This window comes from Eulemur rufifrons, chromosome 9, assembly GCF_041146395.1.
Source record: "Eulemur rufifrons isolate Redbay chromosome 9, OSU_ERuf_1, whole genome shotgun sequence".
In the NCBI taxonomy this organism is placed as follows: domain Eukaryota; kingdom Metazoa; phylum Chordata; class Mammalia; order Primates; family Lemuridae; genus Eulemur; species Eulemur rufifrons.
Window position 1 is genome coordinate 24,032,437 of NC_090991.1, and position 19,132 is coordinate 24,051,568.

The 19,132-nt window shown below is 37.2% G+C and overlaps 1 protein-coding gene across 2 annotated transcripts in view; it reads right to left on the minus strand.

Annotated features, from left to right (window-relative positions):
- Positions 1–2,379: 2,379 nt before the first annotated feature.
- GGNBP2 (gametogenetin binding protein 2) overlaps positions 2,380–19,132 on the minus strand; it is a 31,405-nt gene continuing 14,652 nt past the window's right edge. Inside the window, exons 6-14 of one of the 2 annotated variants that reach the window (XM_069482316.1) lie at positions 17,537–17,650; positions 11,674–11,877; positions 10,435–10,609; positions 9,178–9,372; positions 6,436–6,583; positions 5,688–5,813; positions 5,458–5,606; positions 4,675–4,923; positions 2,380–3,023 (exon numbers count right to left, since the gene is read on the minus strand). In XM_069482316.1, coding sequence (XP_069338417.1) covers positions 2,820–3,023; positions 4,675–4,923; positions 5,458–5,606; positions 5,688–5,813; positions 6,436–6,583; positions 9,178–9,372; positions 10,435–10,609; positions 11,674–11,877; positions 17,537–17,650 — 1,564 coding nt within the window. In that variant the 3' untranslated portion in view covers positions 2,380–2,819. Of the gene's footprint in view, positions 3,024–4,674; positions 4,924–5,457; positions 5,607–5,687; positions 5,814–6,435; positions 6,584–9,177; positions 9,373–10,434; positions 10,610–11,667; positions 11,878–17,536; positions 17,651–19,132 lie in introns of both variants that reach the window. The other variant, XM_069482315.1, reaches the window with a different exon arrangement.

Consider the following 19,132-nt stretch of genomic DNA (forward strand, 5'->3'; position numbering starts at 1 on the left):
CCATCCTGGCCCGCCTCCGGCCGGGGCTCCGCCCTCTGGTCGTTGGCGCTCGGCCACATCCAGCCAAAGGACAGCCGCAGCCTGGCCGCCTCGCCCTCTGCGCCCGCCCCTCCCCTGGCGCGGGGAAACCGTACCTCCCGCGGTGCCAGCGGGCGCGGGAGGGTCTTGGCAGCTTGTGGTCCTACTTGCCCGGTGAGCTCTTCCCTTTGGCGCAGGGAAACCTAGGTTTAGCGAGGGGCTTGCTGCAGTCCCGAGGACGCACATAGTCAAGAGTCTTGCTTAGTGCCTCTTTGCTATCACTGACCCCTAAGGCCAGGATGGGTAATTAAGAGCACGTAAGGTGACTCCAACGCCCTCCCAAACCAGCCAGTGGCTAAGGGTAGGATTCAGCTCAGAAAAGGCCCAGTTTCTCTGCCATCTATGCTGGGTGACCTTGGAAAGAACTCTTATTCACCTTATCTGATCCCCTGGTCTTACTAGCCAAGGAGAACTGAAATGGTTAAAAATGGAAACATTCCCAGTATGCCTGTAGTGGGGGATTCTGTCCCTAAATGGCCCAACTCTTTCCAACTGTCCTAGTCCCCCAACCGCACCCCATTGTAGCAAATGTATTACAATGTGTACCAAAGATTAAAGCAATAGGAGGTGGCAGGCACTTGTAAGCACTTTGACCTTCACAACCACCCTATTTGTACATATTAATATCTTCATTTTAAAGATGAGTGTACTGAAACAGAAAGGGGTGAAACATGGTTTACACCACAGGCAGTCCAGTGTTAGGCCAGGGATGTGCTGCTGAACTGTTTTCACTGCATTCTCCCTTACTGGGCTGTTGGTTTTGTTCAGAATAGAGCTCACTTCACTCTCTGAGGGTGTTCCATCAGTGCTGAAAACTGCCTCATTTCTGCAATCTCAATATAGCCATCCTTCCAAAGAAAAAGCATCTTTGAATAACCACTGGATTCCCACCCAGAAAGTAATGAAGTAGTGAATGTGGCTGGTTTCTGGCTCCAAGGGCAAAGTGCAAAACAAAATCAGCCCTTGTTTTTAGGGATTCGCAAAAGAACACTTGACTATAATGGTGGTGAAGAGGGGCTACAATAGCCTCAGAGCCAAGGGCTATAGAGGCCCACAGTCATTTTTTATGGATTACAGGATGAAAGCATAAGGTCAGAGAGGAATCGCGACTCATTGAATTGTGACTCATTTTACCTGTCCCAATTCCTATATAACACTTAGACTTGAAAGACAACTAAGGAGGTGGATCAAAGAAATGACATCAAATACAAAAATTAAATCTCACTAAACTTCTGTTGTTGCCCAACTGAAATGTGATTAGAAATTTAACAGAAAGCCCATAAAATTCAGTTCATCCCCACTGCACAACGGAGTTTGCTGCCCACCAAGTATTATAAACATGCAGACACAAAGCTCTAAGCACATGTGTTTATTGAACTATTTAATCTGACTGTTTATTTTTTTTGGAAGGGAATGATTTGACTTTTTAAATGGCAGCAAAATGGTACTCCTGGGGGGAATCTCTCTCCTTCAATACTCATACCCTGTGAAAGCAGTACAACTGTAAGGCCACACTGACTTTATTGTTGGAAACCAGATAAGGCTGAACATGCACTTATATGGACCACAGTGTGGTTATTGGCTCTCAGTGCAGCCTTCTGAGCTATCTCACATGCTGAGTAATTACTTATCAGGCATCCCTTGGTTGAAATTCTGCCAAGTTTTTTTTTTTTTTTTTGAGATGGAGTCTTGTAGTCACCTGGGTTAGAGTGCCGTGGCATCAGCCTAGCTCACAACAACCTCAAACTCCTGGGCTCAAGCGATTCACCTGCCTCAGCCTCTCAAGAAGCTGGGATTACAGGCGCAGGCCACCACGCCCAGCTAATATTTTCTATTTTTAGTAGAAACAGGGTCTTGCTCTTGCTAAGGCTGGTCTCGAACTCCTTACCTCGAGTGATCCTCCCGCCTCAGCCTCCTACAGTGCTAGGATTACAGGCGTGAGCCACGGCACCCAGCCCTGCCAAGTTGTTTTCATTCTTCTAGGTCAGCATGAACCTCTGAATTTCACAGGTGTGTTATGTATTAGGGAACTTTTAATAATAGCAATTAATGTCTCACAAGGAAGTAAGATGCTAGCCAGTATTTAAAGGTATCGCAGCAGATTTATTCTTTCAAAACAAGACTGGAAACTGCTTTCCTCGGTTGTCAACTCCCATCGAGGGAAGAATCCTGTCTTCAACAATCTGCATCTCTACCCTCACCTGCTCTTCATCTTCTCTAACATCACTAACCAAGTACCAAGTCCACACATGGCAAATAGTAAAGTACTCCCACACAGTAAGTAGAAACATGTACACCAAATTTTACTGTGCGTATTAATAAATATTCTTTATTTTAAATTTTGCACATTGCGCTTTAACATTACATCCAAACATTTCGCAAGTGGATGTCTACTTTGTAAAACCATATATTCAGCTCATTGTCATTTCTGTACAGAAGTATAAGTACAACATTACTTTTGCCACTAAGTTGCTTTAGTAAGTCTCACAGGAAGAGAAACATTTAATGAAAAGAGATGGCTTAAATCATATGGCAGGCCTGCGCAGCCACGCAACTAAAGACACAAGCCTGAAGAAAGAACAAACTAATGAGGATACCTCCACCGTCTCCCAAAACAAGAAAGAATCACATTGATTTAAGATAAAATTTTGCCATAAGTCACTAAATTAAGAGTTTTTTTGAAAGAGAAGGCGAGTAGTCATCTTGAGTGTTTCATTGAAAGACAGAGCTATTTTATTTATTTAATTTGCTCCAGCTGTTGTCAACCAGCCACTACATATGGGCCTCTTGTGATCATTTAAGCGGCAGTATTTATTAAATTTCTCCTTCAGATGCTGTCGGTATTGTTCTCTATTGCTGTAGAAGGACTGGTTATTAGCCATAAATGACTGTATTTCATCTTGTGAGATAAAGATTTCCTCATCTGAAGTACATTCAGACTCATCCTGCAAATTAAAGCAGTAGGTAAGACTATGACTTAAACTTAAAATGCAAAATGCTATACAGATGGGGGAGGACAGCTAAAAATTAAAGCAGTCTAGCTTTTTAGTTTCAATTCAGTCACATAAAACCTTTAATTGGAGTGTTTACAGAATAAGCACCATGTCAGTCTGTCTTAGAAAGTAATAAGTGAGAATAAAATCCAACTCGGTTTAACACTCTGAATCTATAATTTATCCTAGAACCTATGAGGCTAGCAGACTACCACAATACCTTTGTCTTTAAAAAATGAGTAGAGATGGTTACACCTAGTTACCAAATTTTAAATGACCAGACGACTTATCTCTAGATGATCCTATGTTGAAACTTTTATTTCTACAAACTAAGTAAAAGATAACCCTTTTTTACTTAAGCAGTAAGTTACGCAGCAACACCATTAAACTTTATAACCATTAAAAACAAAAACAACTAGTGTTCCAAAGGATTTGGTTCCATTAAGACCCCAAGTCCTGAGGAAAAGACACCACTCACTTCCCTCCTCCAAGTGCTACCACACACGCTATGTACTGGGTTACCTGAAATAAGGTATAATTCATCTAAAGTCTCAGGAATTGGAATCATTTATAAAAGATTTTCCAAGCTCAGTTATGCTTTTATCCTACACGACACCTAAAGAAGTAATCTGGAGAGCAGACTCTAGTTCAGATTCCATATTCTTTTCTGGTCTGGGAGGCTGGCCACCATAAATTGCCACTCAGAAAGTCAGTTTTCTTATAATAACCCTCTTCAAGGAGGCAGACTCCTGGACATAATGCTATCTCTATCCCTTTCTCCCAACCATAGACAGTCCCAATTTAAAATGGTCTGACTTATGATTTTTCAACTTTACAATGGGTTTATTGGGATGTAACTCACAAGTTGAGCATCTGGACTTACAATGGTTTGACTTATGATTTTTCAACTTTACAATAGGTTTATTGAGGTATTAAATGTATTTTCAACTTGGTATTTTTTTATTTTTTTTTTATTTTTATTTTTTTTTTTTTGAGACAGAGTCTCACTCTGTTGCCCAGGCTAGAGTGAGTGTCGTGGCGTCAGCCTAGCTCACAGCAACCTCAAACTCCTGAGCTCAAGCGATCCTCCTGTCTCAGCCTCCCGAGTAGCTGGGACTACAGGCATGCACCACCATGCCCGGCTAATTTTTCTATATATATTTTTAGCTGTCCATATAATTTCTTTCTATTTTTAGTAGAGGTGGGGTCTCGCTCTTGCTCAGGCTGGTCTCGAACTCCTGAGCTCAAACGATCCGCCCACCTCGGCCTCCCAGAGTGCTAGGATTACAGGCGTGAGCCACCGCGCCCGGCCGCAACTTGGTATTTTTGACTTACGATGGGTTTATTGGCATGTAGCCCTATAAGTCGAGGAGCACCTGTAATTTCTTCTACTGAGGCAAAGGAGGACAAGGAAATATGCTCCAGAGCAGTTGCATAAACCATGAGTGGAAGAGCGGAAATGAAGTCCCCAAAGAATAATGAAATACTACTGCCCTTAATTTCTTAGAAACCTCTTTACCCACCTTAAACCTTCAAACACCATCCCCTCCCACATCTACCCTATGCAGCAACAGTTATCTACAAGACCTCGTGGATTACTTACAAGGAGTTCAACTAAGCTCTTGGCACCTTTCCCGGAATCAGGACCAAATGATGTTTCTGTAGGTTCTGCAAACTGTGGTACATTTTTCCTATGCTCAAACCACGGCAGTTGCTGCCCACCCTTTTCAGAACTGCAACAGCTTTCAGGATGTGCATCTTTGGTCTTGTCACGGTGAAAAACTGTGTGCACGGTATTTCCTGAGGTCTCACGATTACCTGGATCTGTAATACAGCTTCCAAGCTTTTGGATCTGAAACCACAGCAAAGGATTTCCCAAGTAAAAAGGTAGGGAATAATAGCAATATCCTTCAAAAGGAGAAAATGTTCTGCCAAGAGTGTTAAACCTTTAGAAGGAATACCGAATAATAGCAGCAGCTGGCATTTACTAGGCACTTACTATGTACCAGACACTATGCTAACCTGGCAACATACTCTCACTTCATCTTCATAGAACCTAGTATCATGGGAACTATTATCCCCACTTTACAAATGGGAAACTAGGATTAAATAAATTGCTTGATTATATAACTAATAAGTTAAAAAGTATTATGAAAAGAATGAATTGGATTTACGACTCACATGGACTGTTGGACAAATGACCAAATCTCTCTCTCTCTCACACACACACACCTCTCACAAGACGAGCAACCAATGGAACTGCATAAAGTACTCACTCTAAAAAAAGTAAATCCTAGCAGCTAAGCTGCACATATGCCACTCCAAGGAAAATGGGTTGTTCTCCCTTCTCTCTCCTGAACCATGGCAAAGGTTTAGTGACACTTACGTGTTCATCACATTTCAACATCTTGCTTTTCTTTTTCTTCTTTTTATTTTTCCCTTTTGTGTTGTTCTCTTCGGAATTTGCCCAACATTCAACACAACTATCACCATCATCCTCTTTGTCTTCACAGTGATGAACACAGGAGTCATCACCTGCAGAAATCAATAATCCTTATTTATGCTCTTAAATCGACCATATAGTATACATAATTGGGAAGCTTAATCTGAACGTACCATGTTCATCATGATTACAAATGCCTTCAGTGCAGGCAACATCCGAACCTTCCCGAGAACCTGTTTCACTCCCTTCCATGCTAGATGAATATCCACAATCACTACCATTACAGTGTGGAGATAAGCCTGAGAATAAGTCAAGTAAGAGTTACAATTAACATACCAATAAATATATGAATACAAAGAATGAACCAACTGGGGACCACAGAAAAATTTCAAAACTGATGTCTTATGAAAGTAGAAAGTAAATTAATGAAAATTCGATTAGGGATTTATAGTTTTTTGTTTCTGTCAAACAATAAGTCAAAGAATATAAAGAGACAGGAAACATTTACATTAAATATTTGACTGAACTATATGATATTCTTGGAGCTATAAAGTAGTTTTAAAATTCTAGATCTACCAGCCTGAGCAAGAGCGAGACCCCGTCTCTACTAAAAATAGAAAGAAATTATCTGGCCAACTAAAATATATATAGAAAAAAATTAGCCGGGCATGGTGGCACATGCCTGTAGTCCCAGCTACCCTGGAGGCTGAGGCAGGAGGAGGATCCCTTAAGCCCAGGAGTTTGAGGTTGCTGTGAGCTAGGCTGACGTCACGGCACTCACTCTAGCCTGGACAACAAAGCGAGACTCTGTCTCAAAAAAAAAAAAAAAAAAATTCTAGATCCAGAATCTCCAAAAAGCTCCTACATTTAAAAGAAAGAATAGACTTACCAGTTAATTTTAAAAAGAAGCTACTTACTTACCTTTCTTTATTTTAGGGGACCCCAAAAGATTGCCACTGCTAGGACAGGTACATGATGTATTTTCATTGGTAACAATTACTTCTACGCAACTGTTACCATCTTCAGTGCTGCCACAGGCTTTGCAGCTATTTTCTATGAAGTCTGTTTCCTGTAACCATCAACATTAAGAGACAGTAAAAAGCTTTACCTGCATAATGGCTAATTTCAATTTCCTTAACATTAACTAATTAGATAGAAGTTGTGAGGTTAACAATTGAAAAGACAATTTTCATGAAAAATAAATTTACTTCAGGACTGTGAACCAACTAAAATCAAGAGTTAATGTTATCAGGCAAGTCTAGGAGAGCAGTTCTCAAAGTGTGGGTCTACTGACCCTGTGGGGTTCACTAGGTCAAAACTATTTTCATCAAATACTAAGATGCTGTTTACCTTTTTCAATGTATTCACACTTAACAGTAATAGTACAAACGCAATGATGGGTAAAGTTGATGATGCCTCAGCAGAAATCAAGAAATGGCAACAAAAGCACATACTAACAGTTGTATTCTTCAACTGTCAAGCACCCTTAGCAAAAATAAAAGGACATTTCACTCAAAGAATGTCTTTGTTTAAGTGATAAAAATATTAATTTTATTAGATATAAACCATGATATCTAATACATTTTTAATAGTCTACGTGACTATGTTGGTATGCATTTCTGTTGCATACCAAAGTACAATGGCTGTCTCAAGGAAAAGTACTTGTGCAACTTTTTGAGTTGCAAGCTGAATTAGTTGCTTTTTTCCTGGAACATCAACTTCAATGAAAGAATGGACTGAGAGACAAACTATGGTTATTCAGACTTGATTATTTAGCAGGCATTTTCTCAAAAATATTAATAAATGAAGTCAGCCTGTCACTTCAAGGGCAACAATGGACAGTATTTGTTGTCAACGATAAAATTCAAACTTTGAAACAATCAGAATTTTGAAACCTTGCAACCAGCATTGTGAACTTAAAGCTTCTGAATACTTAGACTTTTCTGATCTGCATAACTCAGTGACCCAGTATCTTTCACGTGAATTCCAATGCATGATGTCACAAAATCATGCATAAGTAAAAGATCTATTCAAAGTGCAATATAGTCCAATGGATTTTTATTTAACAGAGAGTATGAAAAGGTCATTGATAAGGTGTCAGATTCCACGTTGCAACTAATCTTTCAGAAACTACTTACTACTGGTCAAGTTGTAGTATCAAAGAAGAATATCCACAACTATCTGAAAGGTTTATATTAAAATATTCCCTTTTCCCACTGGACTTTCTTCATATGCTTCAACCAAGCCAACAAACAGAAAACAGGTCGAATGCGGAAGCAGATATAAGAATCCAGCTGATTTCTTTTAAGTACAAACTTGAAAGATATTTGTAAAAAATATAAAATAATACTGTTCTCATTCTCATTTTGTTTCAGAAAAGTTATTTTTCAAAAACTATTTAGTTAACTTATAATATGCTTATTATTTTTGAATAATTTTAAATGTCTTTTAATTTTTAATACAGTAAATACTGATAAATATAATCCACATAAACAAAAGATCACTGGGCACCTTAATTTTTAAGAATGTAAAGGATCCTGAGACCAGAAAGTTGAGAACTGCTCTAGGTCAAACACAGAGGTAACTTTCATATTCTGACTTTGATCTAATAGCACACTAAAGCCAGATAAAAAGAGAACCATCCAACATTGTTTTTATAAAACAAATACATGACATTAAAAATTCTGACTTATGGCCAGACATGGTGGCTCATGCCTGTAATCCTAGCACTCTGGGAGGCCAAGGAAGGAGAATCACTTGAGGCCATGAGTTCAAGACCAGCCTGAGCAACGAATGTAGTGAGACCCCATCTCTACAAAAAATAAATAAATACAAATTTTAAAAAATGGTTTTAAAAATTAAAAACAAGTAAATAAAAAATTTCTGGCTGAGGTAGAAGGATCGCTTAAGGCCAGGAATTCGAGACCAGCTGGAGCAAGAACAGGGCAAGACCTGTCTCTACAAAAATAAAAAAAGTAGCTGGGTGTGATGGTGCACACCAGTAGTCCCAGCTACTTGGGTGGCTGAGGCAGGAGGATCACTTGAGCCCAAGAGTTGGAGGATGCAGTGAGCTATGATGATGCCACTGCACTCTAGTCCAGCAAAAGAATGAGACCCTGTCTCCAAAAAAAAAAAAAAAAAAAAAGAGAAAGAAAAAGAAAAAAAAAATCATGCCTTTATATAGACTGTAGTAGGACAGAAGCCAATATACAAACTGCATGAGCTCACATCTGGAAAAGAATAGTAAAATGTCCAAATCTAGCAAAAGGCAACACAGTCAGCCCTCTTTATTTGTGGGTTTCAAATCCATAGATTCAACCAACCAAGGATCAAAAATATTTGGAAAAAAAGTTGCATCTGTACTGAATACATACAGACTTTTTTCCTTGTCATTATTCCCTAAATACAGTGTAACTATTTACGTAGCATTTACATTGTATACAGTATTACCAGTAATCTAGAGATAATGCAAAGCATATAGGAGGATGTTCATAGATTATATGCAAATATTATGCCAATTTATATCAGAGACTTGAGCATCTGCAGATTTTGATACCTATAGGAGGTCTTAGAACCAATCCCCCAGAGATAAACAAGGGACAACTGTACTTCTATCTAAAAACAATACCTATACACTTATGAATTGATACTAAGAAATACTACCTTCTCTTGGCTTACTTCCTTTTCGTCTGCTGTTTGTAAAGGAGTAGGAATATCACACACACACTTATTTTTTCGTCTATTCTTCCGTTTTTGGCGTTTCTTTTCTTGCTTGAGTTCTCTTACTCGTTCCTCTTCTGAAAATTCTTCACAAAGTTGTTCCAGTCGGCTAATACCCTGTACTTTTTCCACGGTCATCTAATATAATAACAAAATTGAGAGTGAATGTTGGCCAGAACTTCCTTTATTTTCAATGGAAATTCTCATTTGTTAAATTTAAATATCATACATACCGAACTAGTATTTCATGCTGCAATTTTGCTAGATAGTCCCTATAAAGAATCTTAAGTTTTAATATCTTAAATGATGACAGAGTCTTAAAAATCTTTTCAGGAAGTCTATATACAACTAATCCCTATGAGAAAGGCATACTTACACACATTCCTAATCCAAATCAGCAAGATTCTAGTTTTAAATTTCAGAATTTTAACACAGCAAAATTTCCCATTCATTTCTTCACATAATGAAAATACTATTTAACCTGATCAGAGGATCTAATCTCTGAAGGCACAAACATACAAGAAAAGGAATAAGATATCTGTTTGCCAAGAACTAGTACAAATCTCCTGACTCCTCAGAAGATAGTGCTTAACGTTCATGAATGGACTCTGGGAAAAAAGTTTATAGCTTTCTTCTTATTCTCAAGAGGAAACGATATGACCCAGTTAAAGGTTTACAACCACGTCCTAGTATATACAGAATGTTTACTAGCCAAATATTTGCTCTATAGAGTATAACTGAAAAAAAAATTGTTACCAAATCACAAGCACTAAACCCAATACAAAGAGCCTTCAGTGTGCTTCTAAAAAGTAGTTCTTACATCATAGCATTCAGACAAGCTATTTACTTCATACCATTAGACATTAGTGGGCAAACAGACTCATTAAAGCTTTCTAAATTTCTTATTATTTGGCTGCTTTTAACTTTTTACTAGTTATGTTTCATAGCAGCATCTTCTTAACCATCAACTTCAGTCTTCTACTCAGAGAAAGTTTAAAAACCCAGGCTGGAAGAGTAACAGGATTAAAAAATAAAGAAAAATCCAAAATCTTCTAAATGCCAGTTCTCCAGAACCACCCCCCTCTACCCAAAGCCATGAGACTATATCAGTGGATCACAGCCTTCTGCGGTACTGGTGGCTTAATTAAGATTCAGTCCTATAATTTGACTAAGCAATCTTGGACAGCCCACCGTCCTTACCTCAAAACTCTTGCGTAAAGCATCAACACCAAGATAGAAAAGCATCTGCCATGTCTGCTCTTCTGCCCGCAGTTTTTGCCAGATTCGATGCAGTCTTTCATAAAGATGAATTCCCAAGCAGGTCAGAACTTCTTCTTGAGCTATATCTATTGTCTTAGCATGCCTCTCTCTTCGCCTATAAAGGAGAATAAACCACACATTAATTCCTAATACCCTTACCTGAAACATTAAAAGATGGGTAACACATCTGCAAGTTCAAATTATAAACACAATAATACTAACCTAATAAGACAGTTACACATTTACAATCAATTAACGTATCTGTAAGTATACGAGCACACATGTATATAACCAATAAGAAATACAGATACAAGTAGAACTTAGTCCTAATATCACTAAAAATAAGGTAATTCAGGAACTGGCTCTAAAGAGATGGGTTTAAGGCACTAGCTAGCTCATAGTAGGCATGACAGTTCCTTTCATCTTCCAATGACAACAATTTTTTTTTTTTTCATTTGTTTGGTTCGTTTGTTTTTGAGAGGGAATAGAGAAAAGCAATGCCAAAGTGATTCAATCGTGGGCAACAGCCCTCTAAGGCCAGTCTTTAGAAGAGTTCACAGAACTTCAGTGATAAAAGAGGTCTGTTTTCTAAACTGCCTAGCAGTAAGTAGGCACTCAGATGAGGGTTGATACACTAAACACAAAGGGAAATGGGTTTGATTTATTCTATCAACAACTTTTTCTAATTTTATTTTCACAAAAAAAGCCAGAGATGGCATTTTAGGTTCTTATATAATTTAATAACATTATATACACAGTTCATGAATTACACTCAATAAAGCATTTCTTAAGCCCCTGTTGCAAAGATCTCACTTCCTATGCAAAAACCATCATTGTGAGTAAAATTTAAACATGATAATGCATGGATGGAGGGAGAAAAATCCCTTCTAATCATTTTCAAATGAAAATGATAATCTATAACAATGAAAGCCAAAAAAACCTGCCTCCCCTTCAAGCAAGAAGGAGCAGAGGACTGAACCAAACACCAGAGAACAGTTTTTCCCCACTTTCACTCAATTAAGAAATGCACATTTTAACAAAAAGCAAAATCTTTACAGGCACACTTTAATTTACACATATATCATATGTACTGAGGCAGAAGGTGATGGAAATAAACTTTCAGTAATAAAATGAAGCAAAGCGCTAGATAGCCCATTCTAGCAAATTACATACTCATACCCTCCTGCGAACTCTGGCTCAGCACGACCCAAGAGATGTGCAATGAAGTCTGTTTCACAGCAAACATGTATGTGTCGTTCATGTGGACAGCACCGCAAGCCTTCATAAAGTGCAGCACAGTAGCCCTTTTCTTTGCTGCAATCAAGTTCACCAATAAGGATATTGTATGCTCGGAGGACTTTATTTTTGCAATCAGTGCAAAACCTGTTGAAAAGAAAAAACCTCAAAATTAAGAACTGGCTATGTAATTATTTCATGCTACATATAACAATGTAGTAGATAATGGCACTCCCTCCCATCTAGAGTATTAACAAAGGGCTCCATACACACATTTGAAACATACTTGTGTAAGGTAAACACAAATTTAGAGATTACAAGAATATAGCTGGATCTCCATTTGCAAAAGATTTTTAAACTAGAGAAGCACATGGCCTAAAAGAATGAGGTAGATAAATACCTATTATTTCATTAAATATATGCCCAGAAAATATTAGTTACCAAGGACTACTAAATCTCCACTTCAAGAGCTACTTGTACAGGTCAGAAATAAAGCAAGAGAGGCAACAAACCAATGACTCTTAGCTAAGTTATCTCTCCTTCCAGCCTCTGAAAGCAGATGGCATCCTCAGCCAGTAAACCTGGATTCAAATTTTTACTACAGCATTTAATATATCACAAGCTATGCATTTTGAGGTGGGGAGAAGAATGGAAAAGTAGTACATTTTTTAATTTACTGGTAATTTCCAAAAATGTCAAATTCTTTCTTCTGAAAAATGCATACTTCTCAATACTGTCTTTAAACCGCATATAGAAATGTGAATTAAACTTAAGCATATACAATGGCAAAAGTATAGAAGAACTTGTGAATGTGGAGGAGGAAGAAATTTTCTTTTAGGAATCAAATATTAATCAATGAGAAAAAAAAGAATAGAGCCTGGTTTCTTTGAATTCCTGAAAAATGGAAGAACCTAGTGTGATCAAAAAGCCAGGCTCTCAATAACAGTAACTGACTGCAATCAATTATGGTGGAACAAGAAAATTTTGATTTAAATTGACCTCCCAAGTGAGCTCATCTCCTTCCATGTTGGTGTCAACCAACATGTCTGTAAAGATTATTTGTGACTCTTATAGCTCCGTTCAAGTCTCTGCTCTCGCCTGAGGACCAAACCCATCCTGAAAAATGGTGGGACATCACAGATGCCCAACAGGCAATACCTTAAAGTCACTGTCCAAGGGCAACACTATTCTCTTCCCATTCCCTGGTAAGAACATCACCATTCACAAAGTCACCCAGGCTGGCACCTCAATTAATTCCAACTTCTGCCTAGGTCCCCCTATTAAGGTAGAGCCAACTGGTTTCAATTCTTTCTTATCTCTCTTATAGGTCCCTTCTTTTCAATTCCTTCTGCCCTGGTTTAAGTTGCCTAGACTATTTTTAAAGAAGCTTCTTAACTGTCTTTCCCGTTTCAACTCTTCCTAACACTAACGCATCTCTCACACCAAAGTAATTTTTCTAAAACATACCTGATTATCCCTCTCTCAACTTAAAAACCTTCCTCTTCATTTCTATTACTGGATTTACACATCTTACTATAGCATTTACCTTATGCTGCCACGCATTAGTTTGATGCACATATGTCTTTCTGACCCAATAGTAGGTAATTCTGTTTCTTGAAATGAATATATGTTAAATTCAAGGCCCTAAACCTACTTGGTAAATAACGCTGACAAGTAATGTTAAATCATTATGTTTTACTAATCCTTTAAAAATGGACACAGAAATAAACAAAAATTAATCAAAACGAATTAAAGACCTAAATATTAACACCTGAAAACTATAAAAGTCCAGGAAAAATTGGGGAAAAACTTCATGACATTAGACTGAGCAACGATTTCTTGGATATGGCACCAAAAGCACATATGGCAAAAGCAAAAATAGACAACTGGGACTATAGTAATGCATTGTTTAACAATGGGGTATAGGCTGGGCACAGTGGCTCACACCTGTAATCCTAGCATTCTGGGAGGCCAAGGCGGGTGGATCGTTTGAGCTCAGGAGTTCGAGACCAGCCTGAGCAAGAACAAGACCCCGTCTCTACTAAAAATAAGAAGAAATTATCTGGCCAACTAAAAATATATATAGAAAAAATTAGCTGGGCATGGTGGCGCATGCCTGTAGTCCCAGCTACTCGGGAGGCTGAGGCAGTAGGATCGCTTAAGGCCAGGAGTTTGAGGTTGCTGTGAGCGAGGCTGACGCCTGGGCAACAAAGCGAGACTCTGTCTCAAAAAAAAACAAAAACCAAAAACAAAGGGGTATGTTTTAAGAAACGCATTGTTAGGTGATTTTGTTGCTATGAGATCATAGCATGTACTTACATAAACCTAGATGGTATACATATTTTTATTTATATATCAAAAATCAAATGTCCCAGCACCATTACTAAATATCAATCATTTTCGCTACTTGATCTGCAATGCCAGTATCAAGTGTCATATATCAGGTTTCTATACACAGTACACTCCATTATAATCTTATGGGATCACTATCATATAAAAGGTCTGTCGTTGACCAAAATGTCATTATGTGGCACATGACTGTACATCAGACTTAAAATTTAAATTTCTGTGCAGCAAAGGGAACAATCAAGAGTGTGAAAAGGCAACCAACAGAATGGGAGGAGATATTTGCAAACCATATATTGGATAAAGGGGGATTAATATCCAGAATATAAAGAATTCCTATGATTCAATAACAACAACAACAACAACAAAAAAAAAAACAACAAAAAACCAATAACCTGATTGAAAAATGGGCAAAGCACTTGAATAGACATTTCTCAAAAGATGATATACAAATTGGCAACAAGAATATGAAAAGATGTTCAATATCACTAATCATTGGGGAAATGTAAATCAAACGCACAATGAAACAACACCTCACACCCATTAGGATGTCCACTATCAATAAAACAGAAAATAACAAGCATTGGCAAGGATGAAGAGAAATTAGAACTCTCACACACTGTTCATGGGAATGTAAAATGGTATAGTCATTATGAAAACCAGCATGGAGATTTCTCAAAATGAAAATAAAACTACATGAAATAAAACATTTGGATCCAGCAATCCCACTTCTGGGTATATATCAAAAGAATTGAAAACAGGATCTTTAAGAGATATTTGCATACCCATGTTCACAGCAGAACTATGCACAATAGCCAAGATGTGAAAACAACCTAAATGTCTATCAACAGATGAATGGATAAAGAAAATGTGGCATACATATATAACGTGACATTATGCAGCTTTAAAAAAGAGGGAAATCCTCTCATATGCTACAACATGGATGAATCTTGAGGACATTATGCTAAGTGAGATAAGCCAATCACAAAAATTCAAATATTCCATGATTCCACTTATATGAGGTATCTAAAATAATCACACTCATAGAAACAGAAACTAGAATGGCAGTTGCCAGTGGGTGGGGGGAGGAAGAAACAAGGAGTTATTGTTCAATGGGTATAGTTTTAATCATGCAAGATGAAAAAGTTCTAGAGATCTGTTGTACAACAGTGTGTGTTGACAATATGGTAATGTACATCTAAAAATTGTTTAGAGGGTAAATCTACATTTTCTGTTCTTTTACCACAATTTAAAACAAAGGAAAGGTCCAGGCGCAGTGGCTCATGCCTGTAATCCTAACACTTTGGAAGGACGAGGCGGGAGGATCACTTGAGGTCAAAAGTTCGAAAGCGAGACCCACGTCTCTACAAAAAATAGAAAAATTAGCCTGGTGAGGTGGTGCACGCCTGTAGTTCCAGCTACTCAGGAGACTGAGGCAGGAGGATCAGTTGAGCCCAAGAGTTGGAGGTTACAGTGAGCCATGATGACACCACTGCACTCTAGCCTGGGCGACAGAGAGAGACCTTGTCTTAAAAAAAAAAAAAAAAAAAAAAAGGGAAAGTCTTCCCTTAAGGAAGGAAAATTGGACACAGAAATACCAACAAATACTTCCTCATTTTCAGGTTATAAATGGCAAGTTTACATTTGCAAGTAAATAAATCGTCAAATGTCAAATAGTAAATAATAAAACTTGAAATATTTCCCTATTTTATTGCTGTAAACCCTCAGAATAGTTTAATATATGCTTGATTGTACAACTACAAGCATCAGTGAACAGCAAGTTAAAAATATATGAAAGCCATAAGAATGAAAGCAATCTTTACCATTTGCAAAAGGAACATTGCACGTGATTTTAAAAAAACTTTTAAGGCAGAGATTTCACAGTCTCCTAACACCTCATTTCTAATGATGTTCTACCATAATACCTAACTGGCTAAGAAGTGTTTTCAAATCTTTATTATAAAGTGCTAAAAAAAAAAAAAAAAAAGGTAGATACTGTCCAAAAGGCACATTAGTTAGATGTTTATAAATTATTTTCAACTGACTATACCTCAAACACTCAAACTGTGCCTAAAATAAGAATGGGAAACACAAGAATGATAAGGACTTGCAAATATGGCACGCAAACGTTCTCTAATGTGCCAGATACTGCTCTAAGACTTACTATATATCATCAACCCTCATAATAAATTTACTGCTATAATAAATTCTATAAGATCAGTACTATCATTATTTTTTTCTTAAAGAAGAGGAAAAACTGAGGCACAGAAAAGTAACTTATACAAAGTTATAATCAGTAGAACTCACATTCAATGCCATCTTCCTTAATTACTCTGTTAACCATACTTTCTCTCTAACCTTAAGACATTTATAAAATGGACTCTACTGTCTTAAAAAAATAAAACATTGCCCCAAACACAGGAAATATCTACAACCATTATAGGAAACTGCAAAACATTAGCTCTGATAACTAGTAACTTGCCACCCAAAAAAAGCTATCTTTTGGGTGGACTGATTCATACTTAAGGAGGAAAGATATGTATTTTACGTCTACATAGTTCCCTCAAAACTCCAAATAACGGATGTATTTCCTATTCTCTTGGGTATAACCAACCAAAAAAAGCAAGTAAAGTTTATAACTGAGAAAAGAAAAACACCTAAATAAACTTTGTACGTAGGTTAAATCATTACCTTACTGCCACATCAAATAAACACCAATCTTGGTAACACCATTTTCTTTTAATCATTCACCTGTTTAGAAACACCCCCAAAGTAATAGTGTATTATCTGTTCCAAGGTCAAAGAACAACCACAAACTCAACATGTGACAAATTTAAACAGGAGTACTCCCCCAAGAACACCATCTCTAGATGGCTCCCTTACCAGTGTCCTTTCCTACTGCACTCTCCCCTCCCTACGAATTTCCAAATGTTAATGACACTTAGAAAATTTCTTTGTAAAAGTAGTATTCTAAAAAGAAAAATCTGAAGTTACTTTTATAGCAACGAAGCACACAAATGCCAACTCTATTTTTAGGTCCTGACAAACAATTATAGAAGAAATACTTCAAAATATTACTAAATGAAAAATTACTAATTTAATTTTAATTTTGAAAATGCCATCATAAAATGATTCTATCATAAAATCAAAGAGTACCAGAGTTTCCAAAGTGATTAAGTACACTTTATGCAATTTAGTCATTCTGTGTTTCTTGAAAAGCTGGTCTGGAACCAACAAGTGAAAATTACAAAAAAGGAGATGCTGGCTCAACACAAGAAGACTAACACTGAGAGTCATTCCACAAAGGAATTGCCTATCCTGACATTAAGTTCTGCCTAGTGCCAGGTATTAACAGGAAGGCTGGAGTACTATAATACAAAGGAGGTCAGTGACAGGCCACTCTATGTGACTGACAGCTAAGGCACCATCCACACTATATTGTAATGACCATTAGGCTTACCTGTGTTTTCGCAGGTATGTTTCTAGTGTTTCTAAAAGACAACTAGAGTCAATTAAAACTACTTCATCCCTGCATTCCTGGGACATTAGTTCCCAGACATCCATCCAACAACCTCTGTAGAAAGAACAAATAGTAGTGAAAAGGAGGAATAGGTAAGGGTAAAACGTTAAAAAAAAAAAAGCGGAGTAAAGGATTGCTTGATTTTACCTGGCTGTTCCCTGGAAAGGTCCATAATGGAAAATGATCCTACACTTGCTGTCCTTCCTGTGGTCTTCACTACTTCTCTTATCTGTACTTAACTTCTCTGAACTGACACTGCTACTGCTCCCTTCACTGTAGTACAGTATAGTACAAAGCTTAGTGACACTGAGATAATCTGAAGTAATAATTTCTACAGTCTAAATTAAAATCATAAACTCTTTAATAATTAAGATATTAGTAGGATAAGTTTATAAATCTATATATAATGGTTACATACTCATTTTAACCACATTAAAATGTTACTTAAACATGTGCTCACATCTTTACATAGAAACTTCTGCTTGTCTATCAAGTTTATCTCATACAATTTAGCAACATTTACAGTTATCAAGATAGCAAATGGTTAATATACTAAGCATTTTATGAGCAAATATACTTGGAATGTTCTAAAGTCAAAAGGACTGAAAAAACTATAAAGTATTTTTACCTATAAACATGAATCATTCTTCCACAAATTAAAAATTTTAATAAGTTTTTTTTAAAAAATGACTCCCTTTTGTAGCTAGTCCATGGCAACAAAACTTTTATCTACCTTCATATTTACAAACAACTGGGAAAGTCAGAGATTAATTATTTATTAATTATTTACTAAAATAAGAAAACACAAAGATGAACACTTTACACAGCCTAAATTAACAGTAAGTACTATATAAATAATTTTTTAAAAACTTACTAAAAACTTCCCAGACTCTCCCTCCCCCACAGGTTTCAATGTGGCGCTGGTCATGCATTTTGCTTTGTTGCAGATGTGCATTCCAAGCGAAATGTGTGTCTATATTCCATTCAATGACAGTCTTCTTGATTTTTCACGATTCTGAACAACTGGCTCCTGCCTGTTCTTCTGCAGGTCTCACTACAGTCCTAGGAATTCATTACACCTTGGATGCTTCAGATGGAAAAACCTTGACTCTTTACTTAACCTACTCCATATAGCTAAATATGTAATTCTCAACCCTCTGCCCAAAATATAAAGTCACATATACAATTGAGCTCCATACTCCCTCTCACAAGAGCTCAGGCCAAGAATTAGCTCCCCTTATTTTTGACAATAAAAACCTCAACTCCTGCTCTACCTTCCATGTTACATCCTTCTATTCCCAACTCCCATATTTCCTTTTTTTCCCAATTATGCTTGTGTGATCCATAATCTCCTAGAACTGAAAAACTCTCAAACTCAAGTTCTCGTAATTGAGGAAAAGGTTCATAAAAAGAAATCAGAGCTGGGGAATGATTATTGTGTCATGAGAATGTGAAAGCATTATTTTAAAAAAAAGCTTTGCAAAAAAAATTCTACAGCTCAAATTGGGATTTTATCTATAATCTCTCTTGATCTCA